General features: G+C 36.7%; 2 protein-coding genes and 1 long non-coding RNA gene across 5 annotated transcripts; 1 reads left to right on the top strand and 2 right to left on the bottom strand.

Annotated features, from left to right (window-relative positions):
- Nucleotides 1-2,187: 2,187 nt before the first annotated feature.
- Nucleotides 2,188-4,080, top strand: LOC121787735 (dof zinc finger protein DOF5.6-like). 2 transcript variants are annotated; one of them, XM_042186564.1, is made up of 2 exons: nt 2,188-2,459; nt 3,034-4,080. In XM_042186564.1, exons 1-2 carry the CDS (start codon nt 2,409-2,411, stop codon nt 3,835-3,837), a joined length of 855 nt encoding a protein of 284 aa, XP_042042498.1. In that variant the 5' UTR covers nt 2,188-2,408; the 3' UTR covers nt 3,838-4,080. The 2 variants fall into 2 exon arrangements, with proteins under 2 accessions (XP_042042498.1, XP_042042499.1); XM_042186565.1 differs by having other exon boundaries at nt 2,191-2,459; nt 3,037-4,080.
- An 836-nt stretch (nt 4,081-4,916) lies between these two features.
- On the bottom strand, nt 4,917-8,737 carry LOC121787731 (serine/threonine-protein kinase ATM-like). The gene is made up of 2 exons (XM_042186555.1): nt 8,583-8,737; nt 4,917-8,329 (listed from the first exon to the last, which is right to left on the bottom strand). Exon 2 carries the CDS (start codon nt 8,263-8,265, stop codon nt 4,945-4,947), a length of 3,321 nt encoding a protein of 1,106 aa, XP_042042489.1. The 5' UTR covers nt 8,266-8,329; nt 8,583-8,737; the 3' UTR covers nt 4,917-4,944.
- Nucleotides 8,738-12,760: 4,023 nt separating this feature from the next.
- On the bottom strand, nt 12,761-15,082 carry LOC121785899. 2 transcript variants are annotated; one of them, XR_006047084.1, is made up of 5 exons: nt 14,711-15,082; nt 14,083-14,522; nt 13,937-13,984; nt 13,460-13,624; nt 12,761-13,149 (listed from the first exon to the last, which is right to left on the bottom strand). It is a non-coding gene; the product is annotated as an uncharacterized LOC121785899 (long non-coding RNA). The 2 variants fall into 2 exon arrangements; XR_006047083.1 differs by lacking the exon at nt 14,711-15,082 and having other exon boundaries at nt 14,083-14,704.
- Nucleotides 15,083-19,387: the final 4,305 nt, after the last annotated feature.

Raw genomic sequence — 19,387 nt, forward strand, 5'->3', positions numbered from 1 at the left:
ATGTTAAAATTATCGTGACATTGATATGACATAATAGGAGTTGTTGATATAGAGAACAAGCTAATTAATCTTAGCTTCTTAATGTCACGCGCTTAGACTTTGTGAATATACGTACATATACACTATTGCATATAATGGGACTCCTATTTTATATATAGTAGTACATTTTTTATACAACCACTATTCCATAAATTAAAAGCACAAACTTTTGGTTTTCATTCTAATTTTTTCAAAAATCTTCTTTATACGTATTTACTGTATAAATAAAACTACTTTAATGATCTTAAAATAAAAAAATTAATTTTTTTTCCAAGATCACCTTTAGCATCTATGGAGGGACCCCATTTTAATCCAATGGTCTTTACCATTTATTCTCTCTCTCTCTCTCCCTCCATCCCTCCCTCTTTCGTTATAATTATACACTTACATATAATTTGTCTTTGGTTGCCTAAGATGCAAGGACAACCTTGCACGAGAAGAAAGGTAGCACAATTTATTTCCTTATTAAAGTTTTTAGGAAATTAGACTTTTTATTGTCTTGTTATTTAAATCATGAAAAGAAACAAAAAAGAGGTTTTCAATTTAAAGGAATCATTTATCTAGCTTCACCTACAAGATCTATACATATTATATGTTTCACATTCCTTCGACATTAGGAATAAGGCATCTGTTTTATTTCAAAATTTTGAAAGTTTCTATGTTTTGAGGATGTGACTTTTTTTTACTCCTTAGTAAAAGAATCCATAAATGGCATATGTAATGTTCGTAATTCATCGGCATTGTCTTGAATAAAATTCTAAATTGCATATCATGACTTTAAATGTTAAGGAGTATGAATATAAGTTCAAATTCCAAAATTGATGTAAGCAAGTTCATATTTTGGTTAAAGAAAAAAGTGAAAAAAGGTACGTACCCTATGATTGGAAATGACATAGAAAAATGGAAGTGGAAAAAATAATTGCTGTATGATTGAATTGAGATAGAAATGATTGATATGAACTCATTTGTGTTAGTGTATAACAAATTCATAAAGAACTGTATCACTTTTTTAGCATAGCATTATAAAAAATTAGATATGCAAATAAATAAAATAAAAAGATGTATCATTTGAGTATCCAATGCAATAGCTAGCTAGGATAAATCCTATGTGATCGCTTTTGGTTTTATAAATTAATCTTTTGCTAGCCAGGTTGAAATTTGGATTCATTTGCCTCCATCAGAACATTAACCTTTGCACTGTGGATTGACCAAGTTAATTTATTTAAATTTAGTACTCGAGTAACTTACTAGAAATCACTAATTAATGACAAAATTATATTTTATTATATTGTGAATTACAAGTTGAATCTATAATTACATACTTACGTATACGTCATTTCAATTTATTGAATCTCGATCGATTAAAATATCTGAAGTATATAGCAAAAGATTTATGACAATAATATTTATCCAGATCTATAGATATGAATGCGGTTTTATTCAAGTAAATTCCATACTAATGCGGTAAAATTTGTAATGACACAAATTCACAAATCTCTTAGTTAATGTGAAGAGCATATGAGTTGACTTAGACCCCTACAACAAATGCTTATAAACTATTTGTCGATTTCTTGTTTAATTAAGAGTAAATTAAGAACTCTACAACAAATAGTTTATACACATTGCGCAAGTAATTATAGCATCAGCAGTGGCTCTTAACGAGACCCGCCTGCTATAATTTCGAGGGCTTACCACCATTGTGGAAGAGAGATTTCCTTAGTCTCATGTTGACTCGAGCCTTCGATCTATTTGATGATAATTAAGCAACCTCTTAAATTATTTACTAAGACGGGCTTCCTCGTTAACCAAAAACTAACTTGACGGCTGAGCAAATGTAATTATATACATATAGCAAAAAAGACCAAATCTCAGTGGCGAATCGTAGCTAATTTGGCGTTTTGCTGTCCGAATTTATGTTGTACGAGTTCCAAATATTCAAATAAAAATGGCGTGTACTGTTTTATTTATTTAGTAAAATAAGGCCAAAGATTGTGGAGATTGAGACACGTGACAGATATGAGAATATATCCTTTGCTTGCGGGGAGAGTGAGCTCATGGACCCCACTCTCCACTCTTTATCTTGGACCAATAAATTCTGTTGTCACGTCAGACATAGACGCCGTGATTTCATGCTGCGCTCCGGATTGATCTACCTCACTCCATCGCAGCCGTTGATCGATTCAGCTCATGAAGTGAGTGTTGGTCTGTTGAATTCAGTGTGCCCCACCCTTTGCTTTTTCTTCCTTCTTATTCACAATCCAACAACCCAATTCTCCACCATTCCATTCCAACCCCAACCCCAACCCCAACCCCAACTCACTTCTTAGTTTTCTCGTGTTGTATAGTATCTAAATTCTTGATAGTTTTTTATGGGCATTACCTCTCTTCAAGTTTGCATGGATTCATCTGACTGGTTGCAGGTATTCTCATTAAACCCACTCATTCTACATTTACTTCCATTCAAATATTGGAAACAATTATAGATTTTCACCTACATTTGTATCTCTTTCCACAATGCCAACCCTTCCCCCTCTGCCTCATACATGACAAATCTATGCCACAATGCATACCTCCACTCTCTCATTCTCCCACATAGTGAGTTTCACAAAAAAATTACTTCATTCGTCCACCATTAATCGTCTCAATTCGCCAATTTCCACCCTCCGTGGATAATTTCCCCATTTCCTTTTTTTTACTATTTTTGGTAATGGACGCTATGTCCCACTAACTGTGTCACTCGCATTCTATTATAAAAATAAGTATATAAAAGTTTCACACATTTCACTAAACTTTTTCACTTACTTTTTATTACATTTCTTAAAATACGAGCCAAATCAAAATGAGTGTCTTATTGGTGGACGGGGAGTATATATTAAAAAAATATTTCTCGAAATTGATGACTGAGCCAACAATGTTGTTAGAAATATTCAAACATTATAGTGTTGAATTTGAGGAAAAAAAGTAGAATCCACTGACACACTAGATTTGGAAAAGCAGGGCACAATTTCCGAGGAAATCGGCGCAGGAATGGACTCCTCCTCCTCCCCAGCCGGCGGCGACGACATACTAGCATGCAGCCGGCCTCTAACGGAGCGGCGCCTCCGCCCCCAGCACGAGCAGTCCCTGAAATGCCCGCGCTGCGACTCCACCCACACCAAATTCTGCTACTACAACAACTACAGCCTCTCCCAGCCCCGCTACTTCTGCAAGACCTGCCGCCGCTACTGGACCAAAGGCGGCACCCTCCGCAACATCCCGGTCGGGGGCGGCTGCCGCAAAACCAAAAAAAACCCCTCCAAAAAGCCCTCTTCCTCCCCCTCCTCCCCTCTCCCCGCCGCCGCCTCCATGTCGCCGGCGAGTCCCCACTCCGCCGCCGTCGACCTCCGCCTCTCCTTCCCGGACCACCTCCGCTTCCATGCATCCACCGGGTTGTACGGTGCGAACCCTCCCTACATGCTCGAAAATAATCTCACTCCGATTGATTTCATGGACAATAAATACGAGGCCCTTTTGGGGGGCGGCGGCGGCGATGCTTACCACCACCTTAATTTTGGCGGAACGCTTCCCAATGGCGGGGGCATGGCGGGGTTTGATCTCGGCCCGTATGATAGTATTACTAATATTCAAAACGATGTCGTTGAGGCTAAACCTAATGCTAGGTTTTTGTCGTTGGAATGGCATGATTATCAGCAGCAGCAGCAACAACAGGCTTGTAATGTGAATGGGTACGGATTCGGGTCGTGGGCCGGGTTGGTCAACAACGCGTACGGGGCGTCCGCGACGAATCCCTTAGTTTAAATATTTACTAGTTATGTGATGGTGGATGTAATGTTATTAGGGTTTGGTCTATGATCATATGTTAAATCAAATGAAATGGGAGGCTTGATTAACTAGGGTGGGATAGTAACTTCTTTTTCATATTTTGGTGGTTTAAAATTCTAATTGTTGAGTGTGAATGGGGAATGTGGAAGTGGAAGTCTTTGAGTATGGTTAATTTATTTGGTGTGTTAATTTTGACATGTATATTATATACTCCCACCATCTCTGTCTCATTTGAGATTGACTATCTTTATTTTTTTAGTTTATCTCATTCAAGATATTTAACTATTCTTATTTAGTAAAATTGTTATCTTTTCTTTTTTTCGTTAAAATATTAAACTATATATATATATTATTTTATCCACTCAATACCTCCACATAAAATTTTGTGTCATTTAATAAAGTGATCATATGGAATGAACCTCCACATAAAATTTTGTGTCATTTAATAAAGTGATCATATGGAATGAAACGGAAAGAGTATGTTTTTGTGAGAAGAAAATTCAAAGAGAGAATTGGGATTTGGTGAAAGTAAATCAGAGGAAGATTATGTTGTAGTACATTTTAATGAATATGTAAAAGAATGTTTCAGTGAAAATTTGTGTACTTTGATTTTAGAAGATATAGTAATCTTGAATGCTTAGAGAAATGGGAAAGCATAACCTTAAAGTGCAGTCCTACTTCCCACTTCTGTTTTTTAAAAGGTTTCTATTCAAACACATTGACAATAGCATCTCAAATTAAAGGCCAAAATTCCACACCCAAACAAGTTAAAAACAATCAACTGAAGAATGTATGAGTCAACTCTTCTCCTGATGCACAACACTGAACTATACTTCTTCAAATCATTAATCAAGAACAAGAATTTACCCAACTAATATTTCAATTAAATTAATATTACTACAGCCAACAGATATTTGAGGGTTGATAATGGAGAGGGAAAAGCAACAAACTACCAAATTAAAAAAATACTAGCAGCAAAAAAAACCTCTCCCTGCTCTCAAGTTCTCAACCCCCACCCTCCAATGTAGAAAATGGCCATACCCCCCCCCCCCCTACAAGGTTTATTCAAAACTTCTACACTTACTAAGAGGAGCTGATTTTGTCAAGAAAAGCTTTGATCTCCTTCTCCAGCTTGGCTCTCATCTCCTGAGAGAGACTGTTCCCTGCTTTCTCCAGAGTCGACCTCATCATTTCCACGTTCTGCTTGATGGACGCGATGTCAGGCACCTCCCCAATCTTGGTGGTTCGGTTCTTGGATGCCCCCACGGCCACGGGAACAAAGGTTTGTAGCTGCGGATTAGTTTGCTTCTTCTTCATCTTTGGGGGCTCTGGCATGCTGCTGTCAAGACTGAAATTCAGGAGTGATTCTCCGAATTCACAGCTCTTCTCCAAACTCCGAAATGCAAATCTAGCATCGGAGCTTCTCTCGTACACAATCTTGACACTATCATCACTTAGAAACTCGAGATCAGATTCCTTCAACAATCCAAATCTGGAAAATGTAGCCACCAACGTTTCTTTCAGAGGCACGCTACCCTGGGCAAAGTTTAGAAGAACACTGCCACCATCCGATTCACCACTGTCGCATTTATATCGCCTCTTTCTCTGTGGTACACCTTCAGGCGGAATATTACACCCCTCGGGTGTGGCTGTTCCGAAGGGGCTCGTATCCAACACGTTACCATTCAAATCCGGGATACTTGGAGCTACTTCACAGCTAGTCTTCTCCTTTCTCTTTCGTTTCTTAGGTTCGGGTTTACCAGAAGAAAGAAAGCTTCCCATCTGAAGTGAGTGCTTAATAAATGAGCTCATTGTAAGAGGTTCCGGTGCTCGTGCTGTAAAATCCCTGACTAGACATTGACGAATGCCAATCACCCCGTTATTGGATACCGGAGTGTTTTGGAAGGCTGGTGCTACATCCTTGAATGATGAATTGGAAGCAAGGTTTATATGGTGAAGACCATTTATGGCAGGAGAGACTAATCCTTCCTTCTTCTGTTCTGGTAAAGGAGTAACTAGATTTGAAGTAGGCACTCCAAATGGTATATGATCAACGGGAGTAACTAGATTTGATGTAGGCACTCCAACCGGTATATGATCAGGGGGAAAGCCTGGATGGATACCATTCAAATCTGGTAATACAGGAATCGAGTTTGTATCAGGTAGCCCAGGAGGTGATCCGATACTATTCTGGGGAGCTTTGCTGCTTTTGAATAAACTCGAGCAAGCCTGCTGGAAGCTAATCATCCACGAGCTATTCGGATAAATGTTTGGCAAAGGATTTTGTACAGACTGAAAACCAGCCGGTGTGCTTTTCTCTTTCTCTTTGTTAGTCTCCATATACACGGCATTATCTTTTTCTTGCAGATTTTCTGTTTTGGAGGCATTTTCTAAACTGCTCGGTGCAAGGATCGCTTCTTGGTTCTCAGATTCTTTCCCAACTCGAATACCTTCCATCTGTTCCACAGAATTTGCCACTTGCACCTTCTTTTTTCTAACCCTCTTTCGAACAACATTATCTTGCACTTTCTGATTTCCATCTACGACATTCTCTACACTCTCTTTGGCGGATGCAGCGTTGGCCATCTGTTTCTTCGACTTTTTCAACACTTTACTTCCTTCCATTTGCTCGCCAGCTTCAAGAACTAGTGCCAGCTGGTCCCCACCATCCTTAGAGGCAATATCAACGTCTAGAAATGCAAACATTCTGAAACTACAATGGAACCTCTTGAGCGAATCAGAATACTTACTTCTACTTATATAAGAACAATCACAAGCTAAAGCAGATAGTTCAGCTAGCAATTCGGCTGAAGAAGCACTAATGTCGTCTGCTTTGCTGACTATATGACGTTCCTTGGAAGGTTTCTTTGTGCCTCTCTTCCGCGAATCCATGCCACTGCAACCACTCTCCGGGCCAGAGGTTGGCACCAGATCCACTTTCTCCTGCCCCTTGATTATATCCACATATGGATAAGATAAAAATCTGCTCTTTTTCCTTTCCCGCGATTCCATGCCTTTAGCTGAGGAAGTTAATTTATCATCAGGGTTCTTCCTCTTCATATACCTCCTGGTTTTAGTAAGATTGTCATTGTTGGCTTCCACAGGTTTTCTACCATCTCCAAACATATCCGTAGCGTTTTCATCTTTCACGTCTGACATGAGCAGCTGCAGAGGCAACTCAAAATGTCCCATGGAACGATAGAATGGTGACAAACGATTCTTCATGACCATCAACTTAATTTTACCAGGTGCATGCATAGATCGGGCGAGATCCCTGATTTCTGCAACAAATGATGCAGGCTGGAACTGAGATAATGACACAACGTCAATCATGCTTGCTTTCTCCGTTGATATGAAATTTTCTTCTTTAACTGCACTGTCCTTTGGAAAGCATGGGCAAGTCATCTTTAATTGCACACGCAACCCAATCTCACAAATAGCCCTCTCAACTGAACTTAAAAAACTTCTGGAGTTATTTTGCCCCGATATCTGTTCAAAGTAATCAACAAAAGGCCTTAAGTCTGCAATGTCACACCAAACAATACTTGAATTGCCATAGTATTTAACAAGGCAGCTGCGCTTTGCCATATCATTCCTAGCAGTGGAAGGACAACATACCATACCAGGCCACCATGACTGAGTTCGGGTTTTAATCCATACTAGATCACCATTATCAAACATGCGTTCTTGTTCACCAATAATGCCTCCCCTCCCTTCAGACTTGGATCTCAAATCTGTAACACCAGTAGAGACGGTGCCATTATCATTGGGCGAGAAATCTTGCTTGAAGTCACTCTCTCCAGACTTGTATTTCCCGGGTTGGTCCAAATCATCATCATCAGAAATTCCATCCAAGTGACCAAAAACTTCGACAGACAAATTCATGCTATTTCCAAAAGTTTCCATCTTTGTTGAAGAATCAGGCTTATGAGAAAGCAGTACATCACCACACGTTTCCACAGGTGCCTCAATTCCCCCATTGTGAAAAGGTTCATCACAATGTAAAGTTTCACCTAATTTTCCCACAGATTCCTCAACCTTGGCACTCCGATCCCCATCATTCCCACTAAAAGCCAACTCCTCTTTAAACACCGGAACATCATTATCTTGCACACCATTCCCTTGCAATGAGACCAACAAATTTTCATCGGGATAACCGTAAACGGACTCTTCACTCACCCCATTATATCCAGCAACACCATCAACCCCCTCACCAAACAGTCTTGCTAACTCCACATTGCTTAATTCATTTCGACTCCCACAACCATCACCCACACACTTCTCATTTACACCACTTAACAAGCCAACAAAGCTCCCATATTCACTAGAAAATATATCCTCCTGGCTCAATTTCGACTCCAACAAACCCTCCTCTAGGGTTTCTGCCTTCTTCCCACTTTCCATTTCAAGAATGTGCCGCAAAGATTACACCTTTTCCCATATAATCGAACACCCATCAAATTAAAAGCTGTTTTAAGAAAGAAAACTCGAGTCAAATAGTTTCCCATTACTATTTTTTACTACACAAAAAGTCAAAGATCCCCAAAATTTACAGGAATATAAAACACAGAAGCGCATGCAATTTTCAAGAAAATTAGGCATAGCACGAATGAAGAGAAACCCACCAAATTAAACAAAATCACACCGCGAAAAGTGCTAGCAAATTAACACAACATAAATCAGAAATGACAAAAAAATGATGGAATGGCGATAAATTAAACCTGCAGAAAAAAGTGGAGCATCTTATTTTTCCGCAAGCAGTAATGGGGATGAGAGAGAAGGGAGAGAGAAGCTAGAAAAGTAGTGTGGGTTTCATTTTCTGGGACTGAGAAAACTGGAACGGTAACAACTAACAATGAAGATCGACGGCAAAATAAAGAAAAAAATGAGAGTTAATTAAATTAAGTACACGTGTTAATGCGTGCGTATGATTCTATTTATACATCTTTGTGCGTGTATTTATGTGAAAAGATATCATTTTCTCATTATTACTGTAATTAAATACTAGTACTCCGTACTACTATTATTATTCAGTTAATTTTCCAATATTCTTCTTGAAATAACATTATATTAACATATAGAATTATCTATATAAATCTCTAAACTTTGTTGTTTGTATGTTCGCGATTCCAGGAAAAAAATGTGGGATATCTGGATTTCGTACTTTGCACATTTCAATTTTCAGGTATTTATTTTACACTTTTTTGAACTAAAATGGCTCCAAGCCATGAGGGATATTTTAATATACTTCCACATTCATAAATTAAGGTACCTAAAAATAGTACTAGTACTTAGTAAATATTGTAGTAATAGATATTCATAATATAAAATCAAAATTGTATATATGCTATGTCTCACCTTTATATAATGCTATAAAATCATTCATATTAATAAAAATTTTTTTGGTAAATAATCATTTTATGAGTGGATATTATAAAAATATATTCATTGAAAGGTAATTAAAATTAAAATTATCCGTTAAATCAATTTAACCAATTCGTGAAGTATTAATAAACATAATGTTGATGTTTATTCTCATTATTTATTTTAGTTAGTGTTGTAGAACCAACTCGGAGGAGTATATTTTTGTGTATACTTTATGCGGTTATGTGGACATCTCGAAAATTGGTGCGACATCTCGTGGGTAGACAACATTAACTAAAATAAATATTGGAAACATCAATAATTATTACGTTTATTAATTCCAAGTAATTGATCATAATTCATAGCATTTCACGAATTTGTTAAAAAAATTATTAAAATTTTGTATAGTTAATGCTAAATTGCTGAAATTTATGCATCTAGAGAGTAACAATTTTTTAAAAACTAATATACCCTCAAATATAAAATACTTATATTAAATATCTATTAGTAGTTGTATCTATTTGTATCCAACCAATAATACGTACAATTTGCACTTCAAATTCCATTCTCCATTTTTTATTTGATGGGAAAATTAATAGATCCAACTCTAAGGCATGATAGAAAAAAAATACTTTCTCTTAGTTATTTCCCAATGTTGGCATTTGAAAAACATTGAACCATACACTGTGATTTAATTATTTTGATAATTTTAATTATATTAATCTTTAATTATTATAAATTATTTAGTAATCAAACATGCACTTATTTGTAATCAAACATGTATTTTAATAATTCAAAATGAGGTACTAAAAATAATTCAAATTATTTAATATGTACTCCCTCCGTTCCAGTTTAAGAGTAAGATTTAGTTATGGCACGTGTTTTAAGAAATTGGTGGAGTGTGTAATAAGTGAAGTAATGTAATGGTTGTTGAAATGTGTAATAATTGAAGTGAGGTAGTGGAAAGTGAGACCCTTTTGACTTTTTGTATGTTTAGAATTTTGTTTTGTTTTATCTTTATGAAAGTAATGACATTTGAGTGTAAATTTGATGAATAATGAGGTTAAGTTTTATGTCCAAATATGGTAGATTATAAATGTGACTCTTAAACTATGACGAACTTAAATGGCAAAATGCGACTCTTAAACTAAGACGGAGGGAATACTACATTATAATTAATTTTGAAGTCACAATAAAATATACTGCTGATATTTCAATTTTGTTTTCAGTTCTATTTTCAGTGATCAATTTTCAAGTGAAAATTTATCAATGAAGTATATACATAATATTATAGTATATGTAGGTGGTGTTCGGTTTCCAAGATAAAATAATATCAAGATACAATTTAGGATTGAGTTGTGAGATTATTTTAGTCATAGGGATTAGCTATGACTAATTATCTCGTGACTATCCATCTAGAATTGAGTTGAGAGGTTGAATCTCATGAACCAAACCCACTACAAATTTAATCCCAGATAAAATCTTGCAAACTAAGAGCATCTCCAATGGCGGACGTCCGGTCGGACATCCGGTCGGACGTCACGACGGGCGACCGGGACGTCCGCCATTGTGGCGTTTAGGGTCGGATACGGACGTCCCGTGAGGACGTCGGGTGTCCTCGGACGTCCCGGCGACGGGCGGGCGGACGTCCGCCATTGTGGCGTCCAGTCGGACGTCCGGTCGGACGTCCCGTTTTTTAAATTTTTTTTTTAAAACTCTATATATACGGCTCGTTGAATTTTATTTCATTCGCACCACTTGTGTTAACAAGTTTCTCTCTCTACATCTCTAATTTCAAGTATATCTAGAATGTCTAGTGAAAGTGATAGCGAGAATGAGTTGGAGGTCGCTGTTGAAGGTGCGATAGAGAGGCTGCTACAACAGAGGTTGCAGCGGCGGCAGCAGGCGGCGGTACCTCGGCCGATCCATCGTCGAACTCAAGTACCCCGTGACCACATTGCTGCACATATTCGGTTGTATGCGGACTACTTCGCTCCGCAACCGCGTTTTGGGGAAGCCTTATTCCGGCGACGCTTTAGGATGCATCGTCCGCTGTTTCTGCACATCGTGGGTGCTTTAGAGAGAAGATACCTGTATTTTAGGATCAGAGAGGATGCAGCTGGCAAACCCGGACTCACGCCCTTGCAGAAGTGCACTGTCGCAATCAGACAACTAGCGTATGGAGGCGCGGCCGACATGTTCGACGAGTACCTCCACATTGGCGAGACGACAGCCGTCGAGTGTCTGCAGAATTTTTGCGCGGGCGTGAGAGCGATATTCGGGGAGCGGTATCTTCGGAGTCCGAGCCCCGAAGACTGCCAGATGCTGATAGATATGCATGGGTCGGTGCACGGGTTCCCTGGGATGTTGGGCAGCATAGATTGTATGAATTGGGAGTGGAAGAACTGCCCCGCCGCCTGGAAGGGGATGTACACTACCGGCTTCAAAGCCAAGCATCCCACGATGATCCTTGAAGCTGTAGCTGACTACCGGCTGTGGATATGGCATGCTTATTTTGGAGTCGCCGGGTCCAACAACGACATCAACGTTCTCCAGTCGTCGCCCCTGTTCAACGCTCAGTGCAATGGCGTTGGACCCGCCATCAGTTTCGTCGCCAACGGCAACCAGCATAATATGGGGTACTATTTGGCGGATGGAATATACCCAAACTGGCCCGTCTTTGTGAAGTCAATCAAGCATCCGCTCGGACAAAAGAAGACATACTTTGCGAGCCGTCAGGAAGCAGCGCGCAAGGATGTGGAGCGGGCATTTGGTGTGCTCCAGAGTCGGTGGGCGGTTGTGAAGGGTCCTGCACGGCAGTGGTATATTCCCAACATCGGCGATATCATGTACGCATGTATCATAATGCACAACATGATTGTCGAAAATGAAGCTGCGGAACTGACTCAGTGGACCAATGAAGATGATACGGGTGCAGGTCCAAGTCACGGCGTGGCCACCGCGAATGTGAATATGGGGGTACCTCATGGAGAGGTCGCGCGGCTGCGTGCATTTGCCGACATGCGGCAAACAGATGCCCATGTTCGACTTCAGCAGGATATCATCGAAGAGGTTTGGACTCGGAGGGGTTGACGTGATAATGTATGAAGTTTTTTTTATTAGTATGTAATTTTTTTTTTCGAATCTTGTATGTTTTTTCCGATGAAGTTGTTAATTTTTCCCGTTCGTATTCTCGGTCAAATTTTATTTCCGTAAATGTAAATTGTTTTATTTGTGAATATATGAATTTTTTTTATTGCGGGATGTCCTAGTGGGAAGGGCGGACATAGGAGGGGATGTCCTAGTGACGTGGCAGTGGGATGGGAAGTCCTAGTGACGTGGCAGGAGGTGTTTTTGGGATGTCCTAATGGATGTCCGCCCACTGGAGATGCTCTAAACACTCCGTATAATTTTGATTTTATATTACGAGTATCTATTACTATATGATATTTACCAGTACTGTATCTTTTGGTGCCTGATTTTAATTGCCTCTAATTAAAAAAAGATAGTAGTACTACTAAGCACAATCATTATATGGAGTATAATAAGAATCATATAAAACCAATACGAGCTATATACATAATTCATTCATCTACAAACAATTATTCAATACCTTCAAATCACATCTATAAATTAAACAAAGTCTAGAATCCATTTACAAGAGCTCAAGCTGAAGAATGCATCTATAAATATGAAAATGATGAGCTCAGTTTGAGGCCTCTGCTGCTTCAAATCGACTCACACAGTCATATATACGAGTCAGTCTTCGTTCTGGAAGATAATAAAGGTGTGTGTGTGTGTGTGTATATTAAAGGAGACGGAGACGGAGACGGAGACGAACCTTAGCTGCCTCGGCCTCGATTTCAGGTAGCTCCATTGCAGTCACGTTGTTCCGGGCGGGAAGGGAATCGCGACCAGCACTACCTGTAAAATGTATGATTATTTCTTGAAGGGATACTAGCAATTTAAATTAAATACGGAGATTGGTCAAATTATGATCAACAAAGTTCCAATTTTTCTCGATTGCCTCTTTCGTGTATAAACAATGCCTTTTGGTGATGCTCAAAACGAGGTTGTTTCATTAAAGTATATATTTTTTATTTTAATCAAACAGTGACGTTTTGTGACCATTGAGAAAAAATGAATCTTCGTGATTTATTATTTCGTTTTCAAAACCATACGTGACTAATGAAAATTTCATGATTTAAGTGGCTATTGAGAGGATAAAACTTACTTCAGTTTCAGTCCCTCGTCGGAGAAGTTCCGTGGCGAGTGGAAGCATTCCTAAGACGATATCAGCACCGGAGTTGTCTAGGGAAAGCAATGCTGTCTTGTATTAGTGAGGCTTATTTTCTGCAGAACCCAACATTCTCTCTTTGAAAATATCAAAATCATCCACCTGAATATGCATAAATTAACCCAAAAAAAACAAAATCAGAAACTTGTCAAGGTCTTTGCATCTTGTCACGACTCATTCTATATATTTCAATAATCGTGCCCTTATGGTAGAGGTCACAACGCAAGCACGGGATCCCCAGTCGAAGATGTTTGCAGCAAGTACTCCTTCGATTAAAGTAAGCAATGTTTGCAGCAAGTACTCATTCTCTATACAAAATTGAATGCTCGGAAACAGTAGTTTAAGGAAATTTATTATGCTTACGGTATCAAAAGAGAGAAGAAAATATATGCATATATTTTGTATGGCACTTACTCAAGCTCTCCAGGATCTGAAAGGTCTATAGTGTTGGGCAGCTCATATCTGTAAAATGAAGATACATCATGCGAGAAAGCGTAATAAGAATGCAGCGATCACAATATACATACATGTAAGATAAGGAGGTCGTGTAGTTAGCTCACGTTTTTGGATCAGCCAACAAAGGAAACACCTCCAAACTTGGTACAAGATGGAGAACGCCCACGTTCAGTTTGCTAGCGTAAGCTATCACCTCTGGATGATGGAACTTCAAACCCTCCAAGGCCAGTAGTTCCCGGAGGCAACATCGGAACAGGAGCTGTGATTTCAGTTCCCTTCAGCACAAACTTCTCCATCCACGACATCTGCCTTCAGCAAAACTCTAACTTGCCTGGCCTATGTTATACGAAATCATTCTTAAAAGGGACAGAGATATGTCTTCAGGTGTCTGTAGTCTTCAATCTCCTTGTTTTCCGAAATAGTCTTGTCGAAACTAGAAGCAGTAGTCGTCGATGCAGAAAGACCGATCTGTGGAAATTAATGTACTCAAATATATAAATCACGACTACAAACTCTTTCCGGCCCCTCCATATGTGTGAATTGCCTGCAAAGCACAATAGAGTTGAGAATAGAAAGACGGGAAGAATGTCAGAGGTGCTGAATCAAAGCCTGATAAACTCAGAACAGAAACGACATATCTAAGATAGGAAACTAATTTACATATTAACCATTCACGATGATCACATCAGAGGGATAAAATAATATAAGCAAAGGAAATGAATGCAATCACACCTTGAGAACTAGGCAATTCATTTCATCCTCTTTCTCTATGCTTATCCCAAGCCTCTCCTTGTAGGCCCCACCGCCTGTTGCCTTCACCCAATATTTTCAAGTTAATGGCCATAGATATTCTCATCATGCATAGTATCAACTTTTATAAGTTCTCCTCATAAAAATAAGCCACGATTTTAACATGTGAACATACTCTACACAACAGATAACGAAGTTAATGAAAATCAGCCTTTTTTGAGTTCACAAAAGTTCATCCATGGCAAGGGAGCAGAATTAATCACAAATCACCAAGGTAAATGCAGTTTGGAAGTTTATATGAAAACAATGAAGTAATATGTTCCAGTTCAATAAAGCCGTTTATCTTATTCTGCTCATATAAGGAGAGTCGTGGTCAACACAGCAAAACATTTATACACAAGTAACTCAAATGTGTAATTATAATTTCTTCTTTTTGATAATTTTGAGGTTGTAGAGGGATAAAACTTAAAAGCAACGTGGCACCTTTTCAAATAAGTCAATATCGGTAATGTTTTAATCTCTCAATAATTTTCTACTTTATGAAATAAACCTTAATTATCATGTATGAATTCGAACCTCCAATCCATTAGATAAAAGAGAAAATATTTTACCAACTAAAACGTGCTTTGATTGTTGACGACATCTAATAATCTTGTTGAAATTGCATTCATTTTCGTCCTTATAAAACAATGAATATATACTAATTATCATATACGAAGTAATATTATACGGAATTATTGTGTGACCGCATATATTTAGTCAATAAAGTGATAATTTAAAATCTTAATTTGATTTATCCATATAGATTGGAATGTATTATTACCGAGTTAGGTCTCACATAGAAAGAGTTCGATAGATTGAGGTTCTTTTACAAATATAAGCAATTTAACTTAACTAAAAAACAAATTGTTGCAAGAGTGAAGATTATCGTCAGCAATTGGAGTTAATTACGTGAAACATCATATCTCTCTTTTTTTTCAAATGTGGAATCCACGAAACAAGTTGCTCCATCGCCCTATCCAATCACACAATACAAAAATAAATTACTAATATATGTAGTTTTATCTATAATAAACTTTACAAAAGTTAGTGAGTTGGCGTATTATCTCAGAGTGCAAACCTAATTGACGTACACCCACCGCCCAACCCTTAATAGTAATTTATTTTAGAAGTATGGCCACTTTATTAAAGAATGAAGATCAAAAAATACAATGAGCTCGTTAAAAATCCCCACTCAAAAAATCTACCATTCACTCCAATATTGGATTTAAACTATAAAGCTATGTCACTCAAAATATCTACCCTTCACTCCAATTTTGGATTCAAACAACAAATGTATAATAATAAACAAGCTTTAAAGATTAGTTTATAGTATATAATAAAAAAAGGGTTCTTGTACATTAAGTTACTAACCTGTATATTGACTTAAAATGGATAAGATAATATATAATCGATGATTGTAATAATACACAATTTTAAATAGTAATCGGTAAATAAATTATACCATATTACACTATCACCCTTATGTTCGTAGGGATAATGATAAACGGATCAAAAATTTATAAAATAAGGTTATTTTATAATGAGTATATAGCGTGAAGTAATATAGCCAACCATTATTTAATATAGACGTCGGAAAGTCGGCATAATTTGCTTTCCCTTTTCCTTTTTTGCACTAAAAGTCAGAAGAAAAAAAAAATTCATAGTCATGTTTTGTTTGTTAGGGTTTTATACGAGAAAGTAACCTGATTTACTGATTTTAAGTTTCGATGTTTATTTAGTTTTTTAGACAAATAAGAAAAGTAATTACAATTATGAAAACAAGGACAAGTTCTTATTCCCCATTTTTTCTTTAATTATTTTTTCCTGTTTTTAGTATTATTATATTATCCTTAGATTTATAGTGCAACTATAATTATAATAATAATAATATAAACTAATAGTTGATTAAAAAATATTATTATTATTATCATTATTATTTAATTGCATTAACATTTTTTTAATGTATGCATAGTCTTTTGAAGGCATATACAAAAGCAAGAGCACATTGGTATCGAAAATGACAGAATGATCTACCTACTATTGTGTACACTTATCATTTGCAGAGAACCAATCTCTAAGGTCATCCACGATGGGGCGCCCTAAAGCTCGCCCTATGCACCGTCACGTCAGCATTTTATCCTCCCGCCCTTCCACCTGCAGTGGGGCGCCCTAAGCATTTTACTATTGTTTTGTTATTTAATTTAAATGTTTTCAAATATATAAATGCCAGGTTGTGTACCCTGCCACCGTGCGCCATCTCCAAACATCGGGCTACTAGGACTTGAGTATCCACCAGAATCCATTTTATAGCGTAATTTGAGAGTTTAAAAGTTAATCGAAAAGTTACAAATGAAAAGTGAAACTGAGATATAACAAAATTTTCGAATTAAAAAAAAAACTAAAACGCGTTGCATTGTCCGCACCATCATCCGCGTCGCCCACAGTGGGCGGGCGATGACGCGGACGATGCCCTATTGTCCGTGCTTCGTCCGCGGACTAAGCGTCGGGGGCGGACGACGCATCGTCCGTCGTCCGCCCCATCGTGGATTGCCTAAGAAGTCAACTATAGAAAATTTAGAAAACTCTGAGTCAAAAGTAATTAACCACTAAAATATTATTATCAATTTTTAATCGTGTTAGTTTTATTTTCTGGCCAATATTAATCTAGATGGGTACATCAAACTGTGACTTCTGTTTACCAATATTATTTAATTGAACGGTTAACCGTCAATATTTATTGGCTCCATTAATTTATGACGTAATTACTAATTATTTTTATCAATTATGCTTAGAAAGTTAGTCTTTGATTTTGTTTATATATTGATATTGATTTTTACCATTATTACGTTAGTCGCCTTATTTTTAGTTTAAACCATTTTTAACATACATTAAAAGTTACAAAAGAGATTTCTTAATTGTGCGAGATTTCGATAAATCAGAAAAAAAAAACATCGAAATCAATGCAAAATCGATTCTGAGCCCCTTCCTAATAGATTTTATCAAACTCAATTGATATTTTACGAATCCTAGCTCGAGCAATAGAATATGTTTCATTTACTTTTCATTTTTCATTTGAGAAGAGAGAGAAATACATGATATAATCATGACATCCATTCGAATTTTCTAACATATTCGAAGTATATTCGCTTTGTGACACCCATAAATTTATGAACTTTTTGTAAGTTTTGGCTTTGCATATCAGCTTAAAAATCTGTCTATATATTGTCAAAGAGATTCAAACTATCTTTTTTTTTTTCTAATTTTGTAACTAAACTCTCAATTTTGTTTTGATTTTATAACCAATAAAGATTTCAATAATGCAAACATAACTTATTGACTTACTTATGTGACGCTATCAGACTCCAATCACAACGATTTCACATTTTAGGTAGCAAAACAACATCGTGTCATACTAAATTAAATAATCCAGTTGTTTATCTATGATTTATATTAAACCATATAAGAGTCAAATTCATGATTGATTGTGAAATCAAAACAAATCAATAGTTTAACAATCTATAGAGGATTTTAAAAGGAATACAAAACTAGATTTGATAAGCGTGTTGAATAAATTAATAAAATTCACGGACAATCTCGTCCTCATATAATTTCACTTAAATTAAACCTAGTGGAAAATAAAGAAAAATGTTAAATTCATGATTTTTACCCAAAGTTCATCAAATTAAAAATATATGAAGCCAAATCAATTGAATCTTGAAGATCGGATTATAAAATTCTTTATTTTTTAATATTCTTCTTTCTCTTTTCAAAACCAACAACATTTGATAGGGCATTCCCCTATTTTCGGCCTTATTATAAATTTTATTAATGATAGGACACATAATAAATTATAGAGATAACGAAATGATTACGACATAATTGGCACACAATATGCTAGTACTAATATAGGGCGGTTGATTAATTAGGCTTACTTTCTATCATGTCGGCTTACGCGCTTTCAGTTCAATTTGTGCATCATTCCAATTATATTGAAATGCGATTTCTCACTTGAAAATTCGATACGACGTAATTCATCACGAGTAGTTGTTGCTTACAGATTAAAATAACCACTCATTTGTTGTGATTTATAATCATTATATTAAAATAATCGTAATAAAAATGATTTGAAATGTGAAAACTGGCTTATAAATATCATCTCGAGTCCATCAAATAAAAATTAAGGAAAAATTAATTACTTATAAATATATCTCATATGGTTTCTCGAGCTGGATTATTTATTTATTTATTTATCAAGTAGATAGTATTTTCGTCCTATATAATTTTGTGTTGATTTTCATTTGACGGAGTTGAAAACAAGTAATCCATATTATTTCATTTAAAAATCCTTATCTGTTTCCACGAACAAAATATTTTGAACCAAGACGATACAAACTAATTAAATTATTGGCAAAACTTAAACTAATTTAATTCATGGAGGACATAATTTTGAAGATAGATATAGAAGGAATCTTGTGAGCTCTATCTAGGGTCGATAAATTTGTTACAGTACGAACACACCCGAAATTAATAAGTTAGTGCCAAGTCTTATCATGTTCTTTATTGGATTGGTCCGATGAGTAATTTCAGATTGGCTTCAAACCGAAGTATTATTATTTT

Source organism: Salvia splendens, chromosome 22 (assembly GCF_004379255.2).
Source record: "Salvia splendens isolate huo1 chromosome 22, SspV2, whole genome shotgun sequence".
NCBI classification, from domain to species: Eukaryota; Viridiplantae; Streptophyta; class Magnoliopsida; order Lamiales; family Lamiaceae; genus Salvia; species Salvia splendens.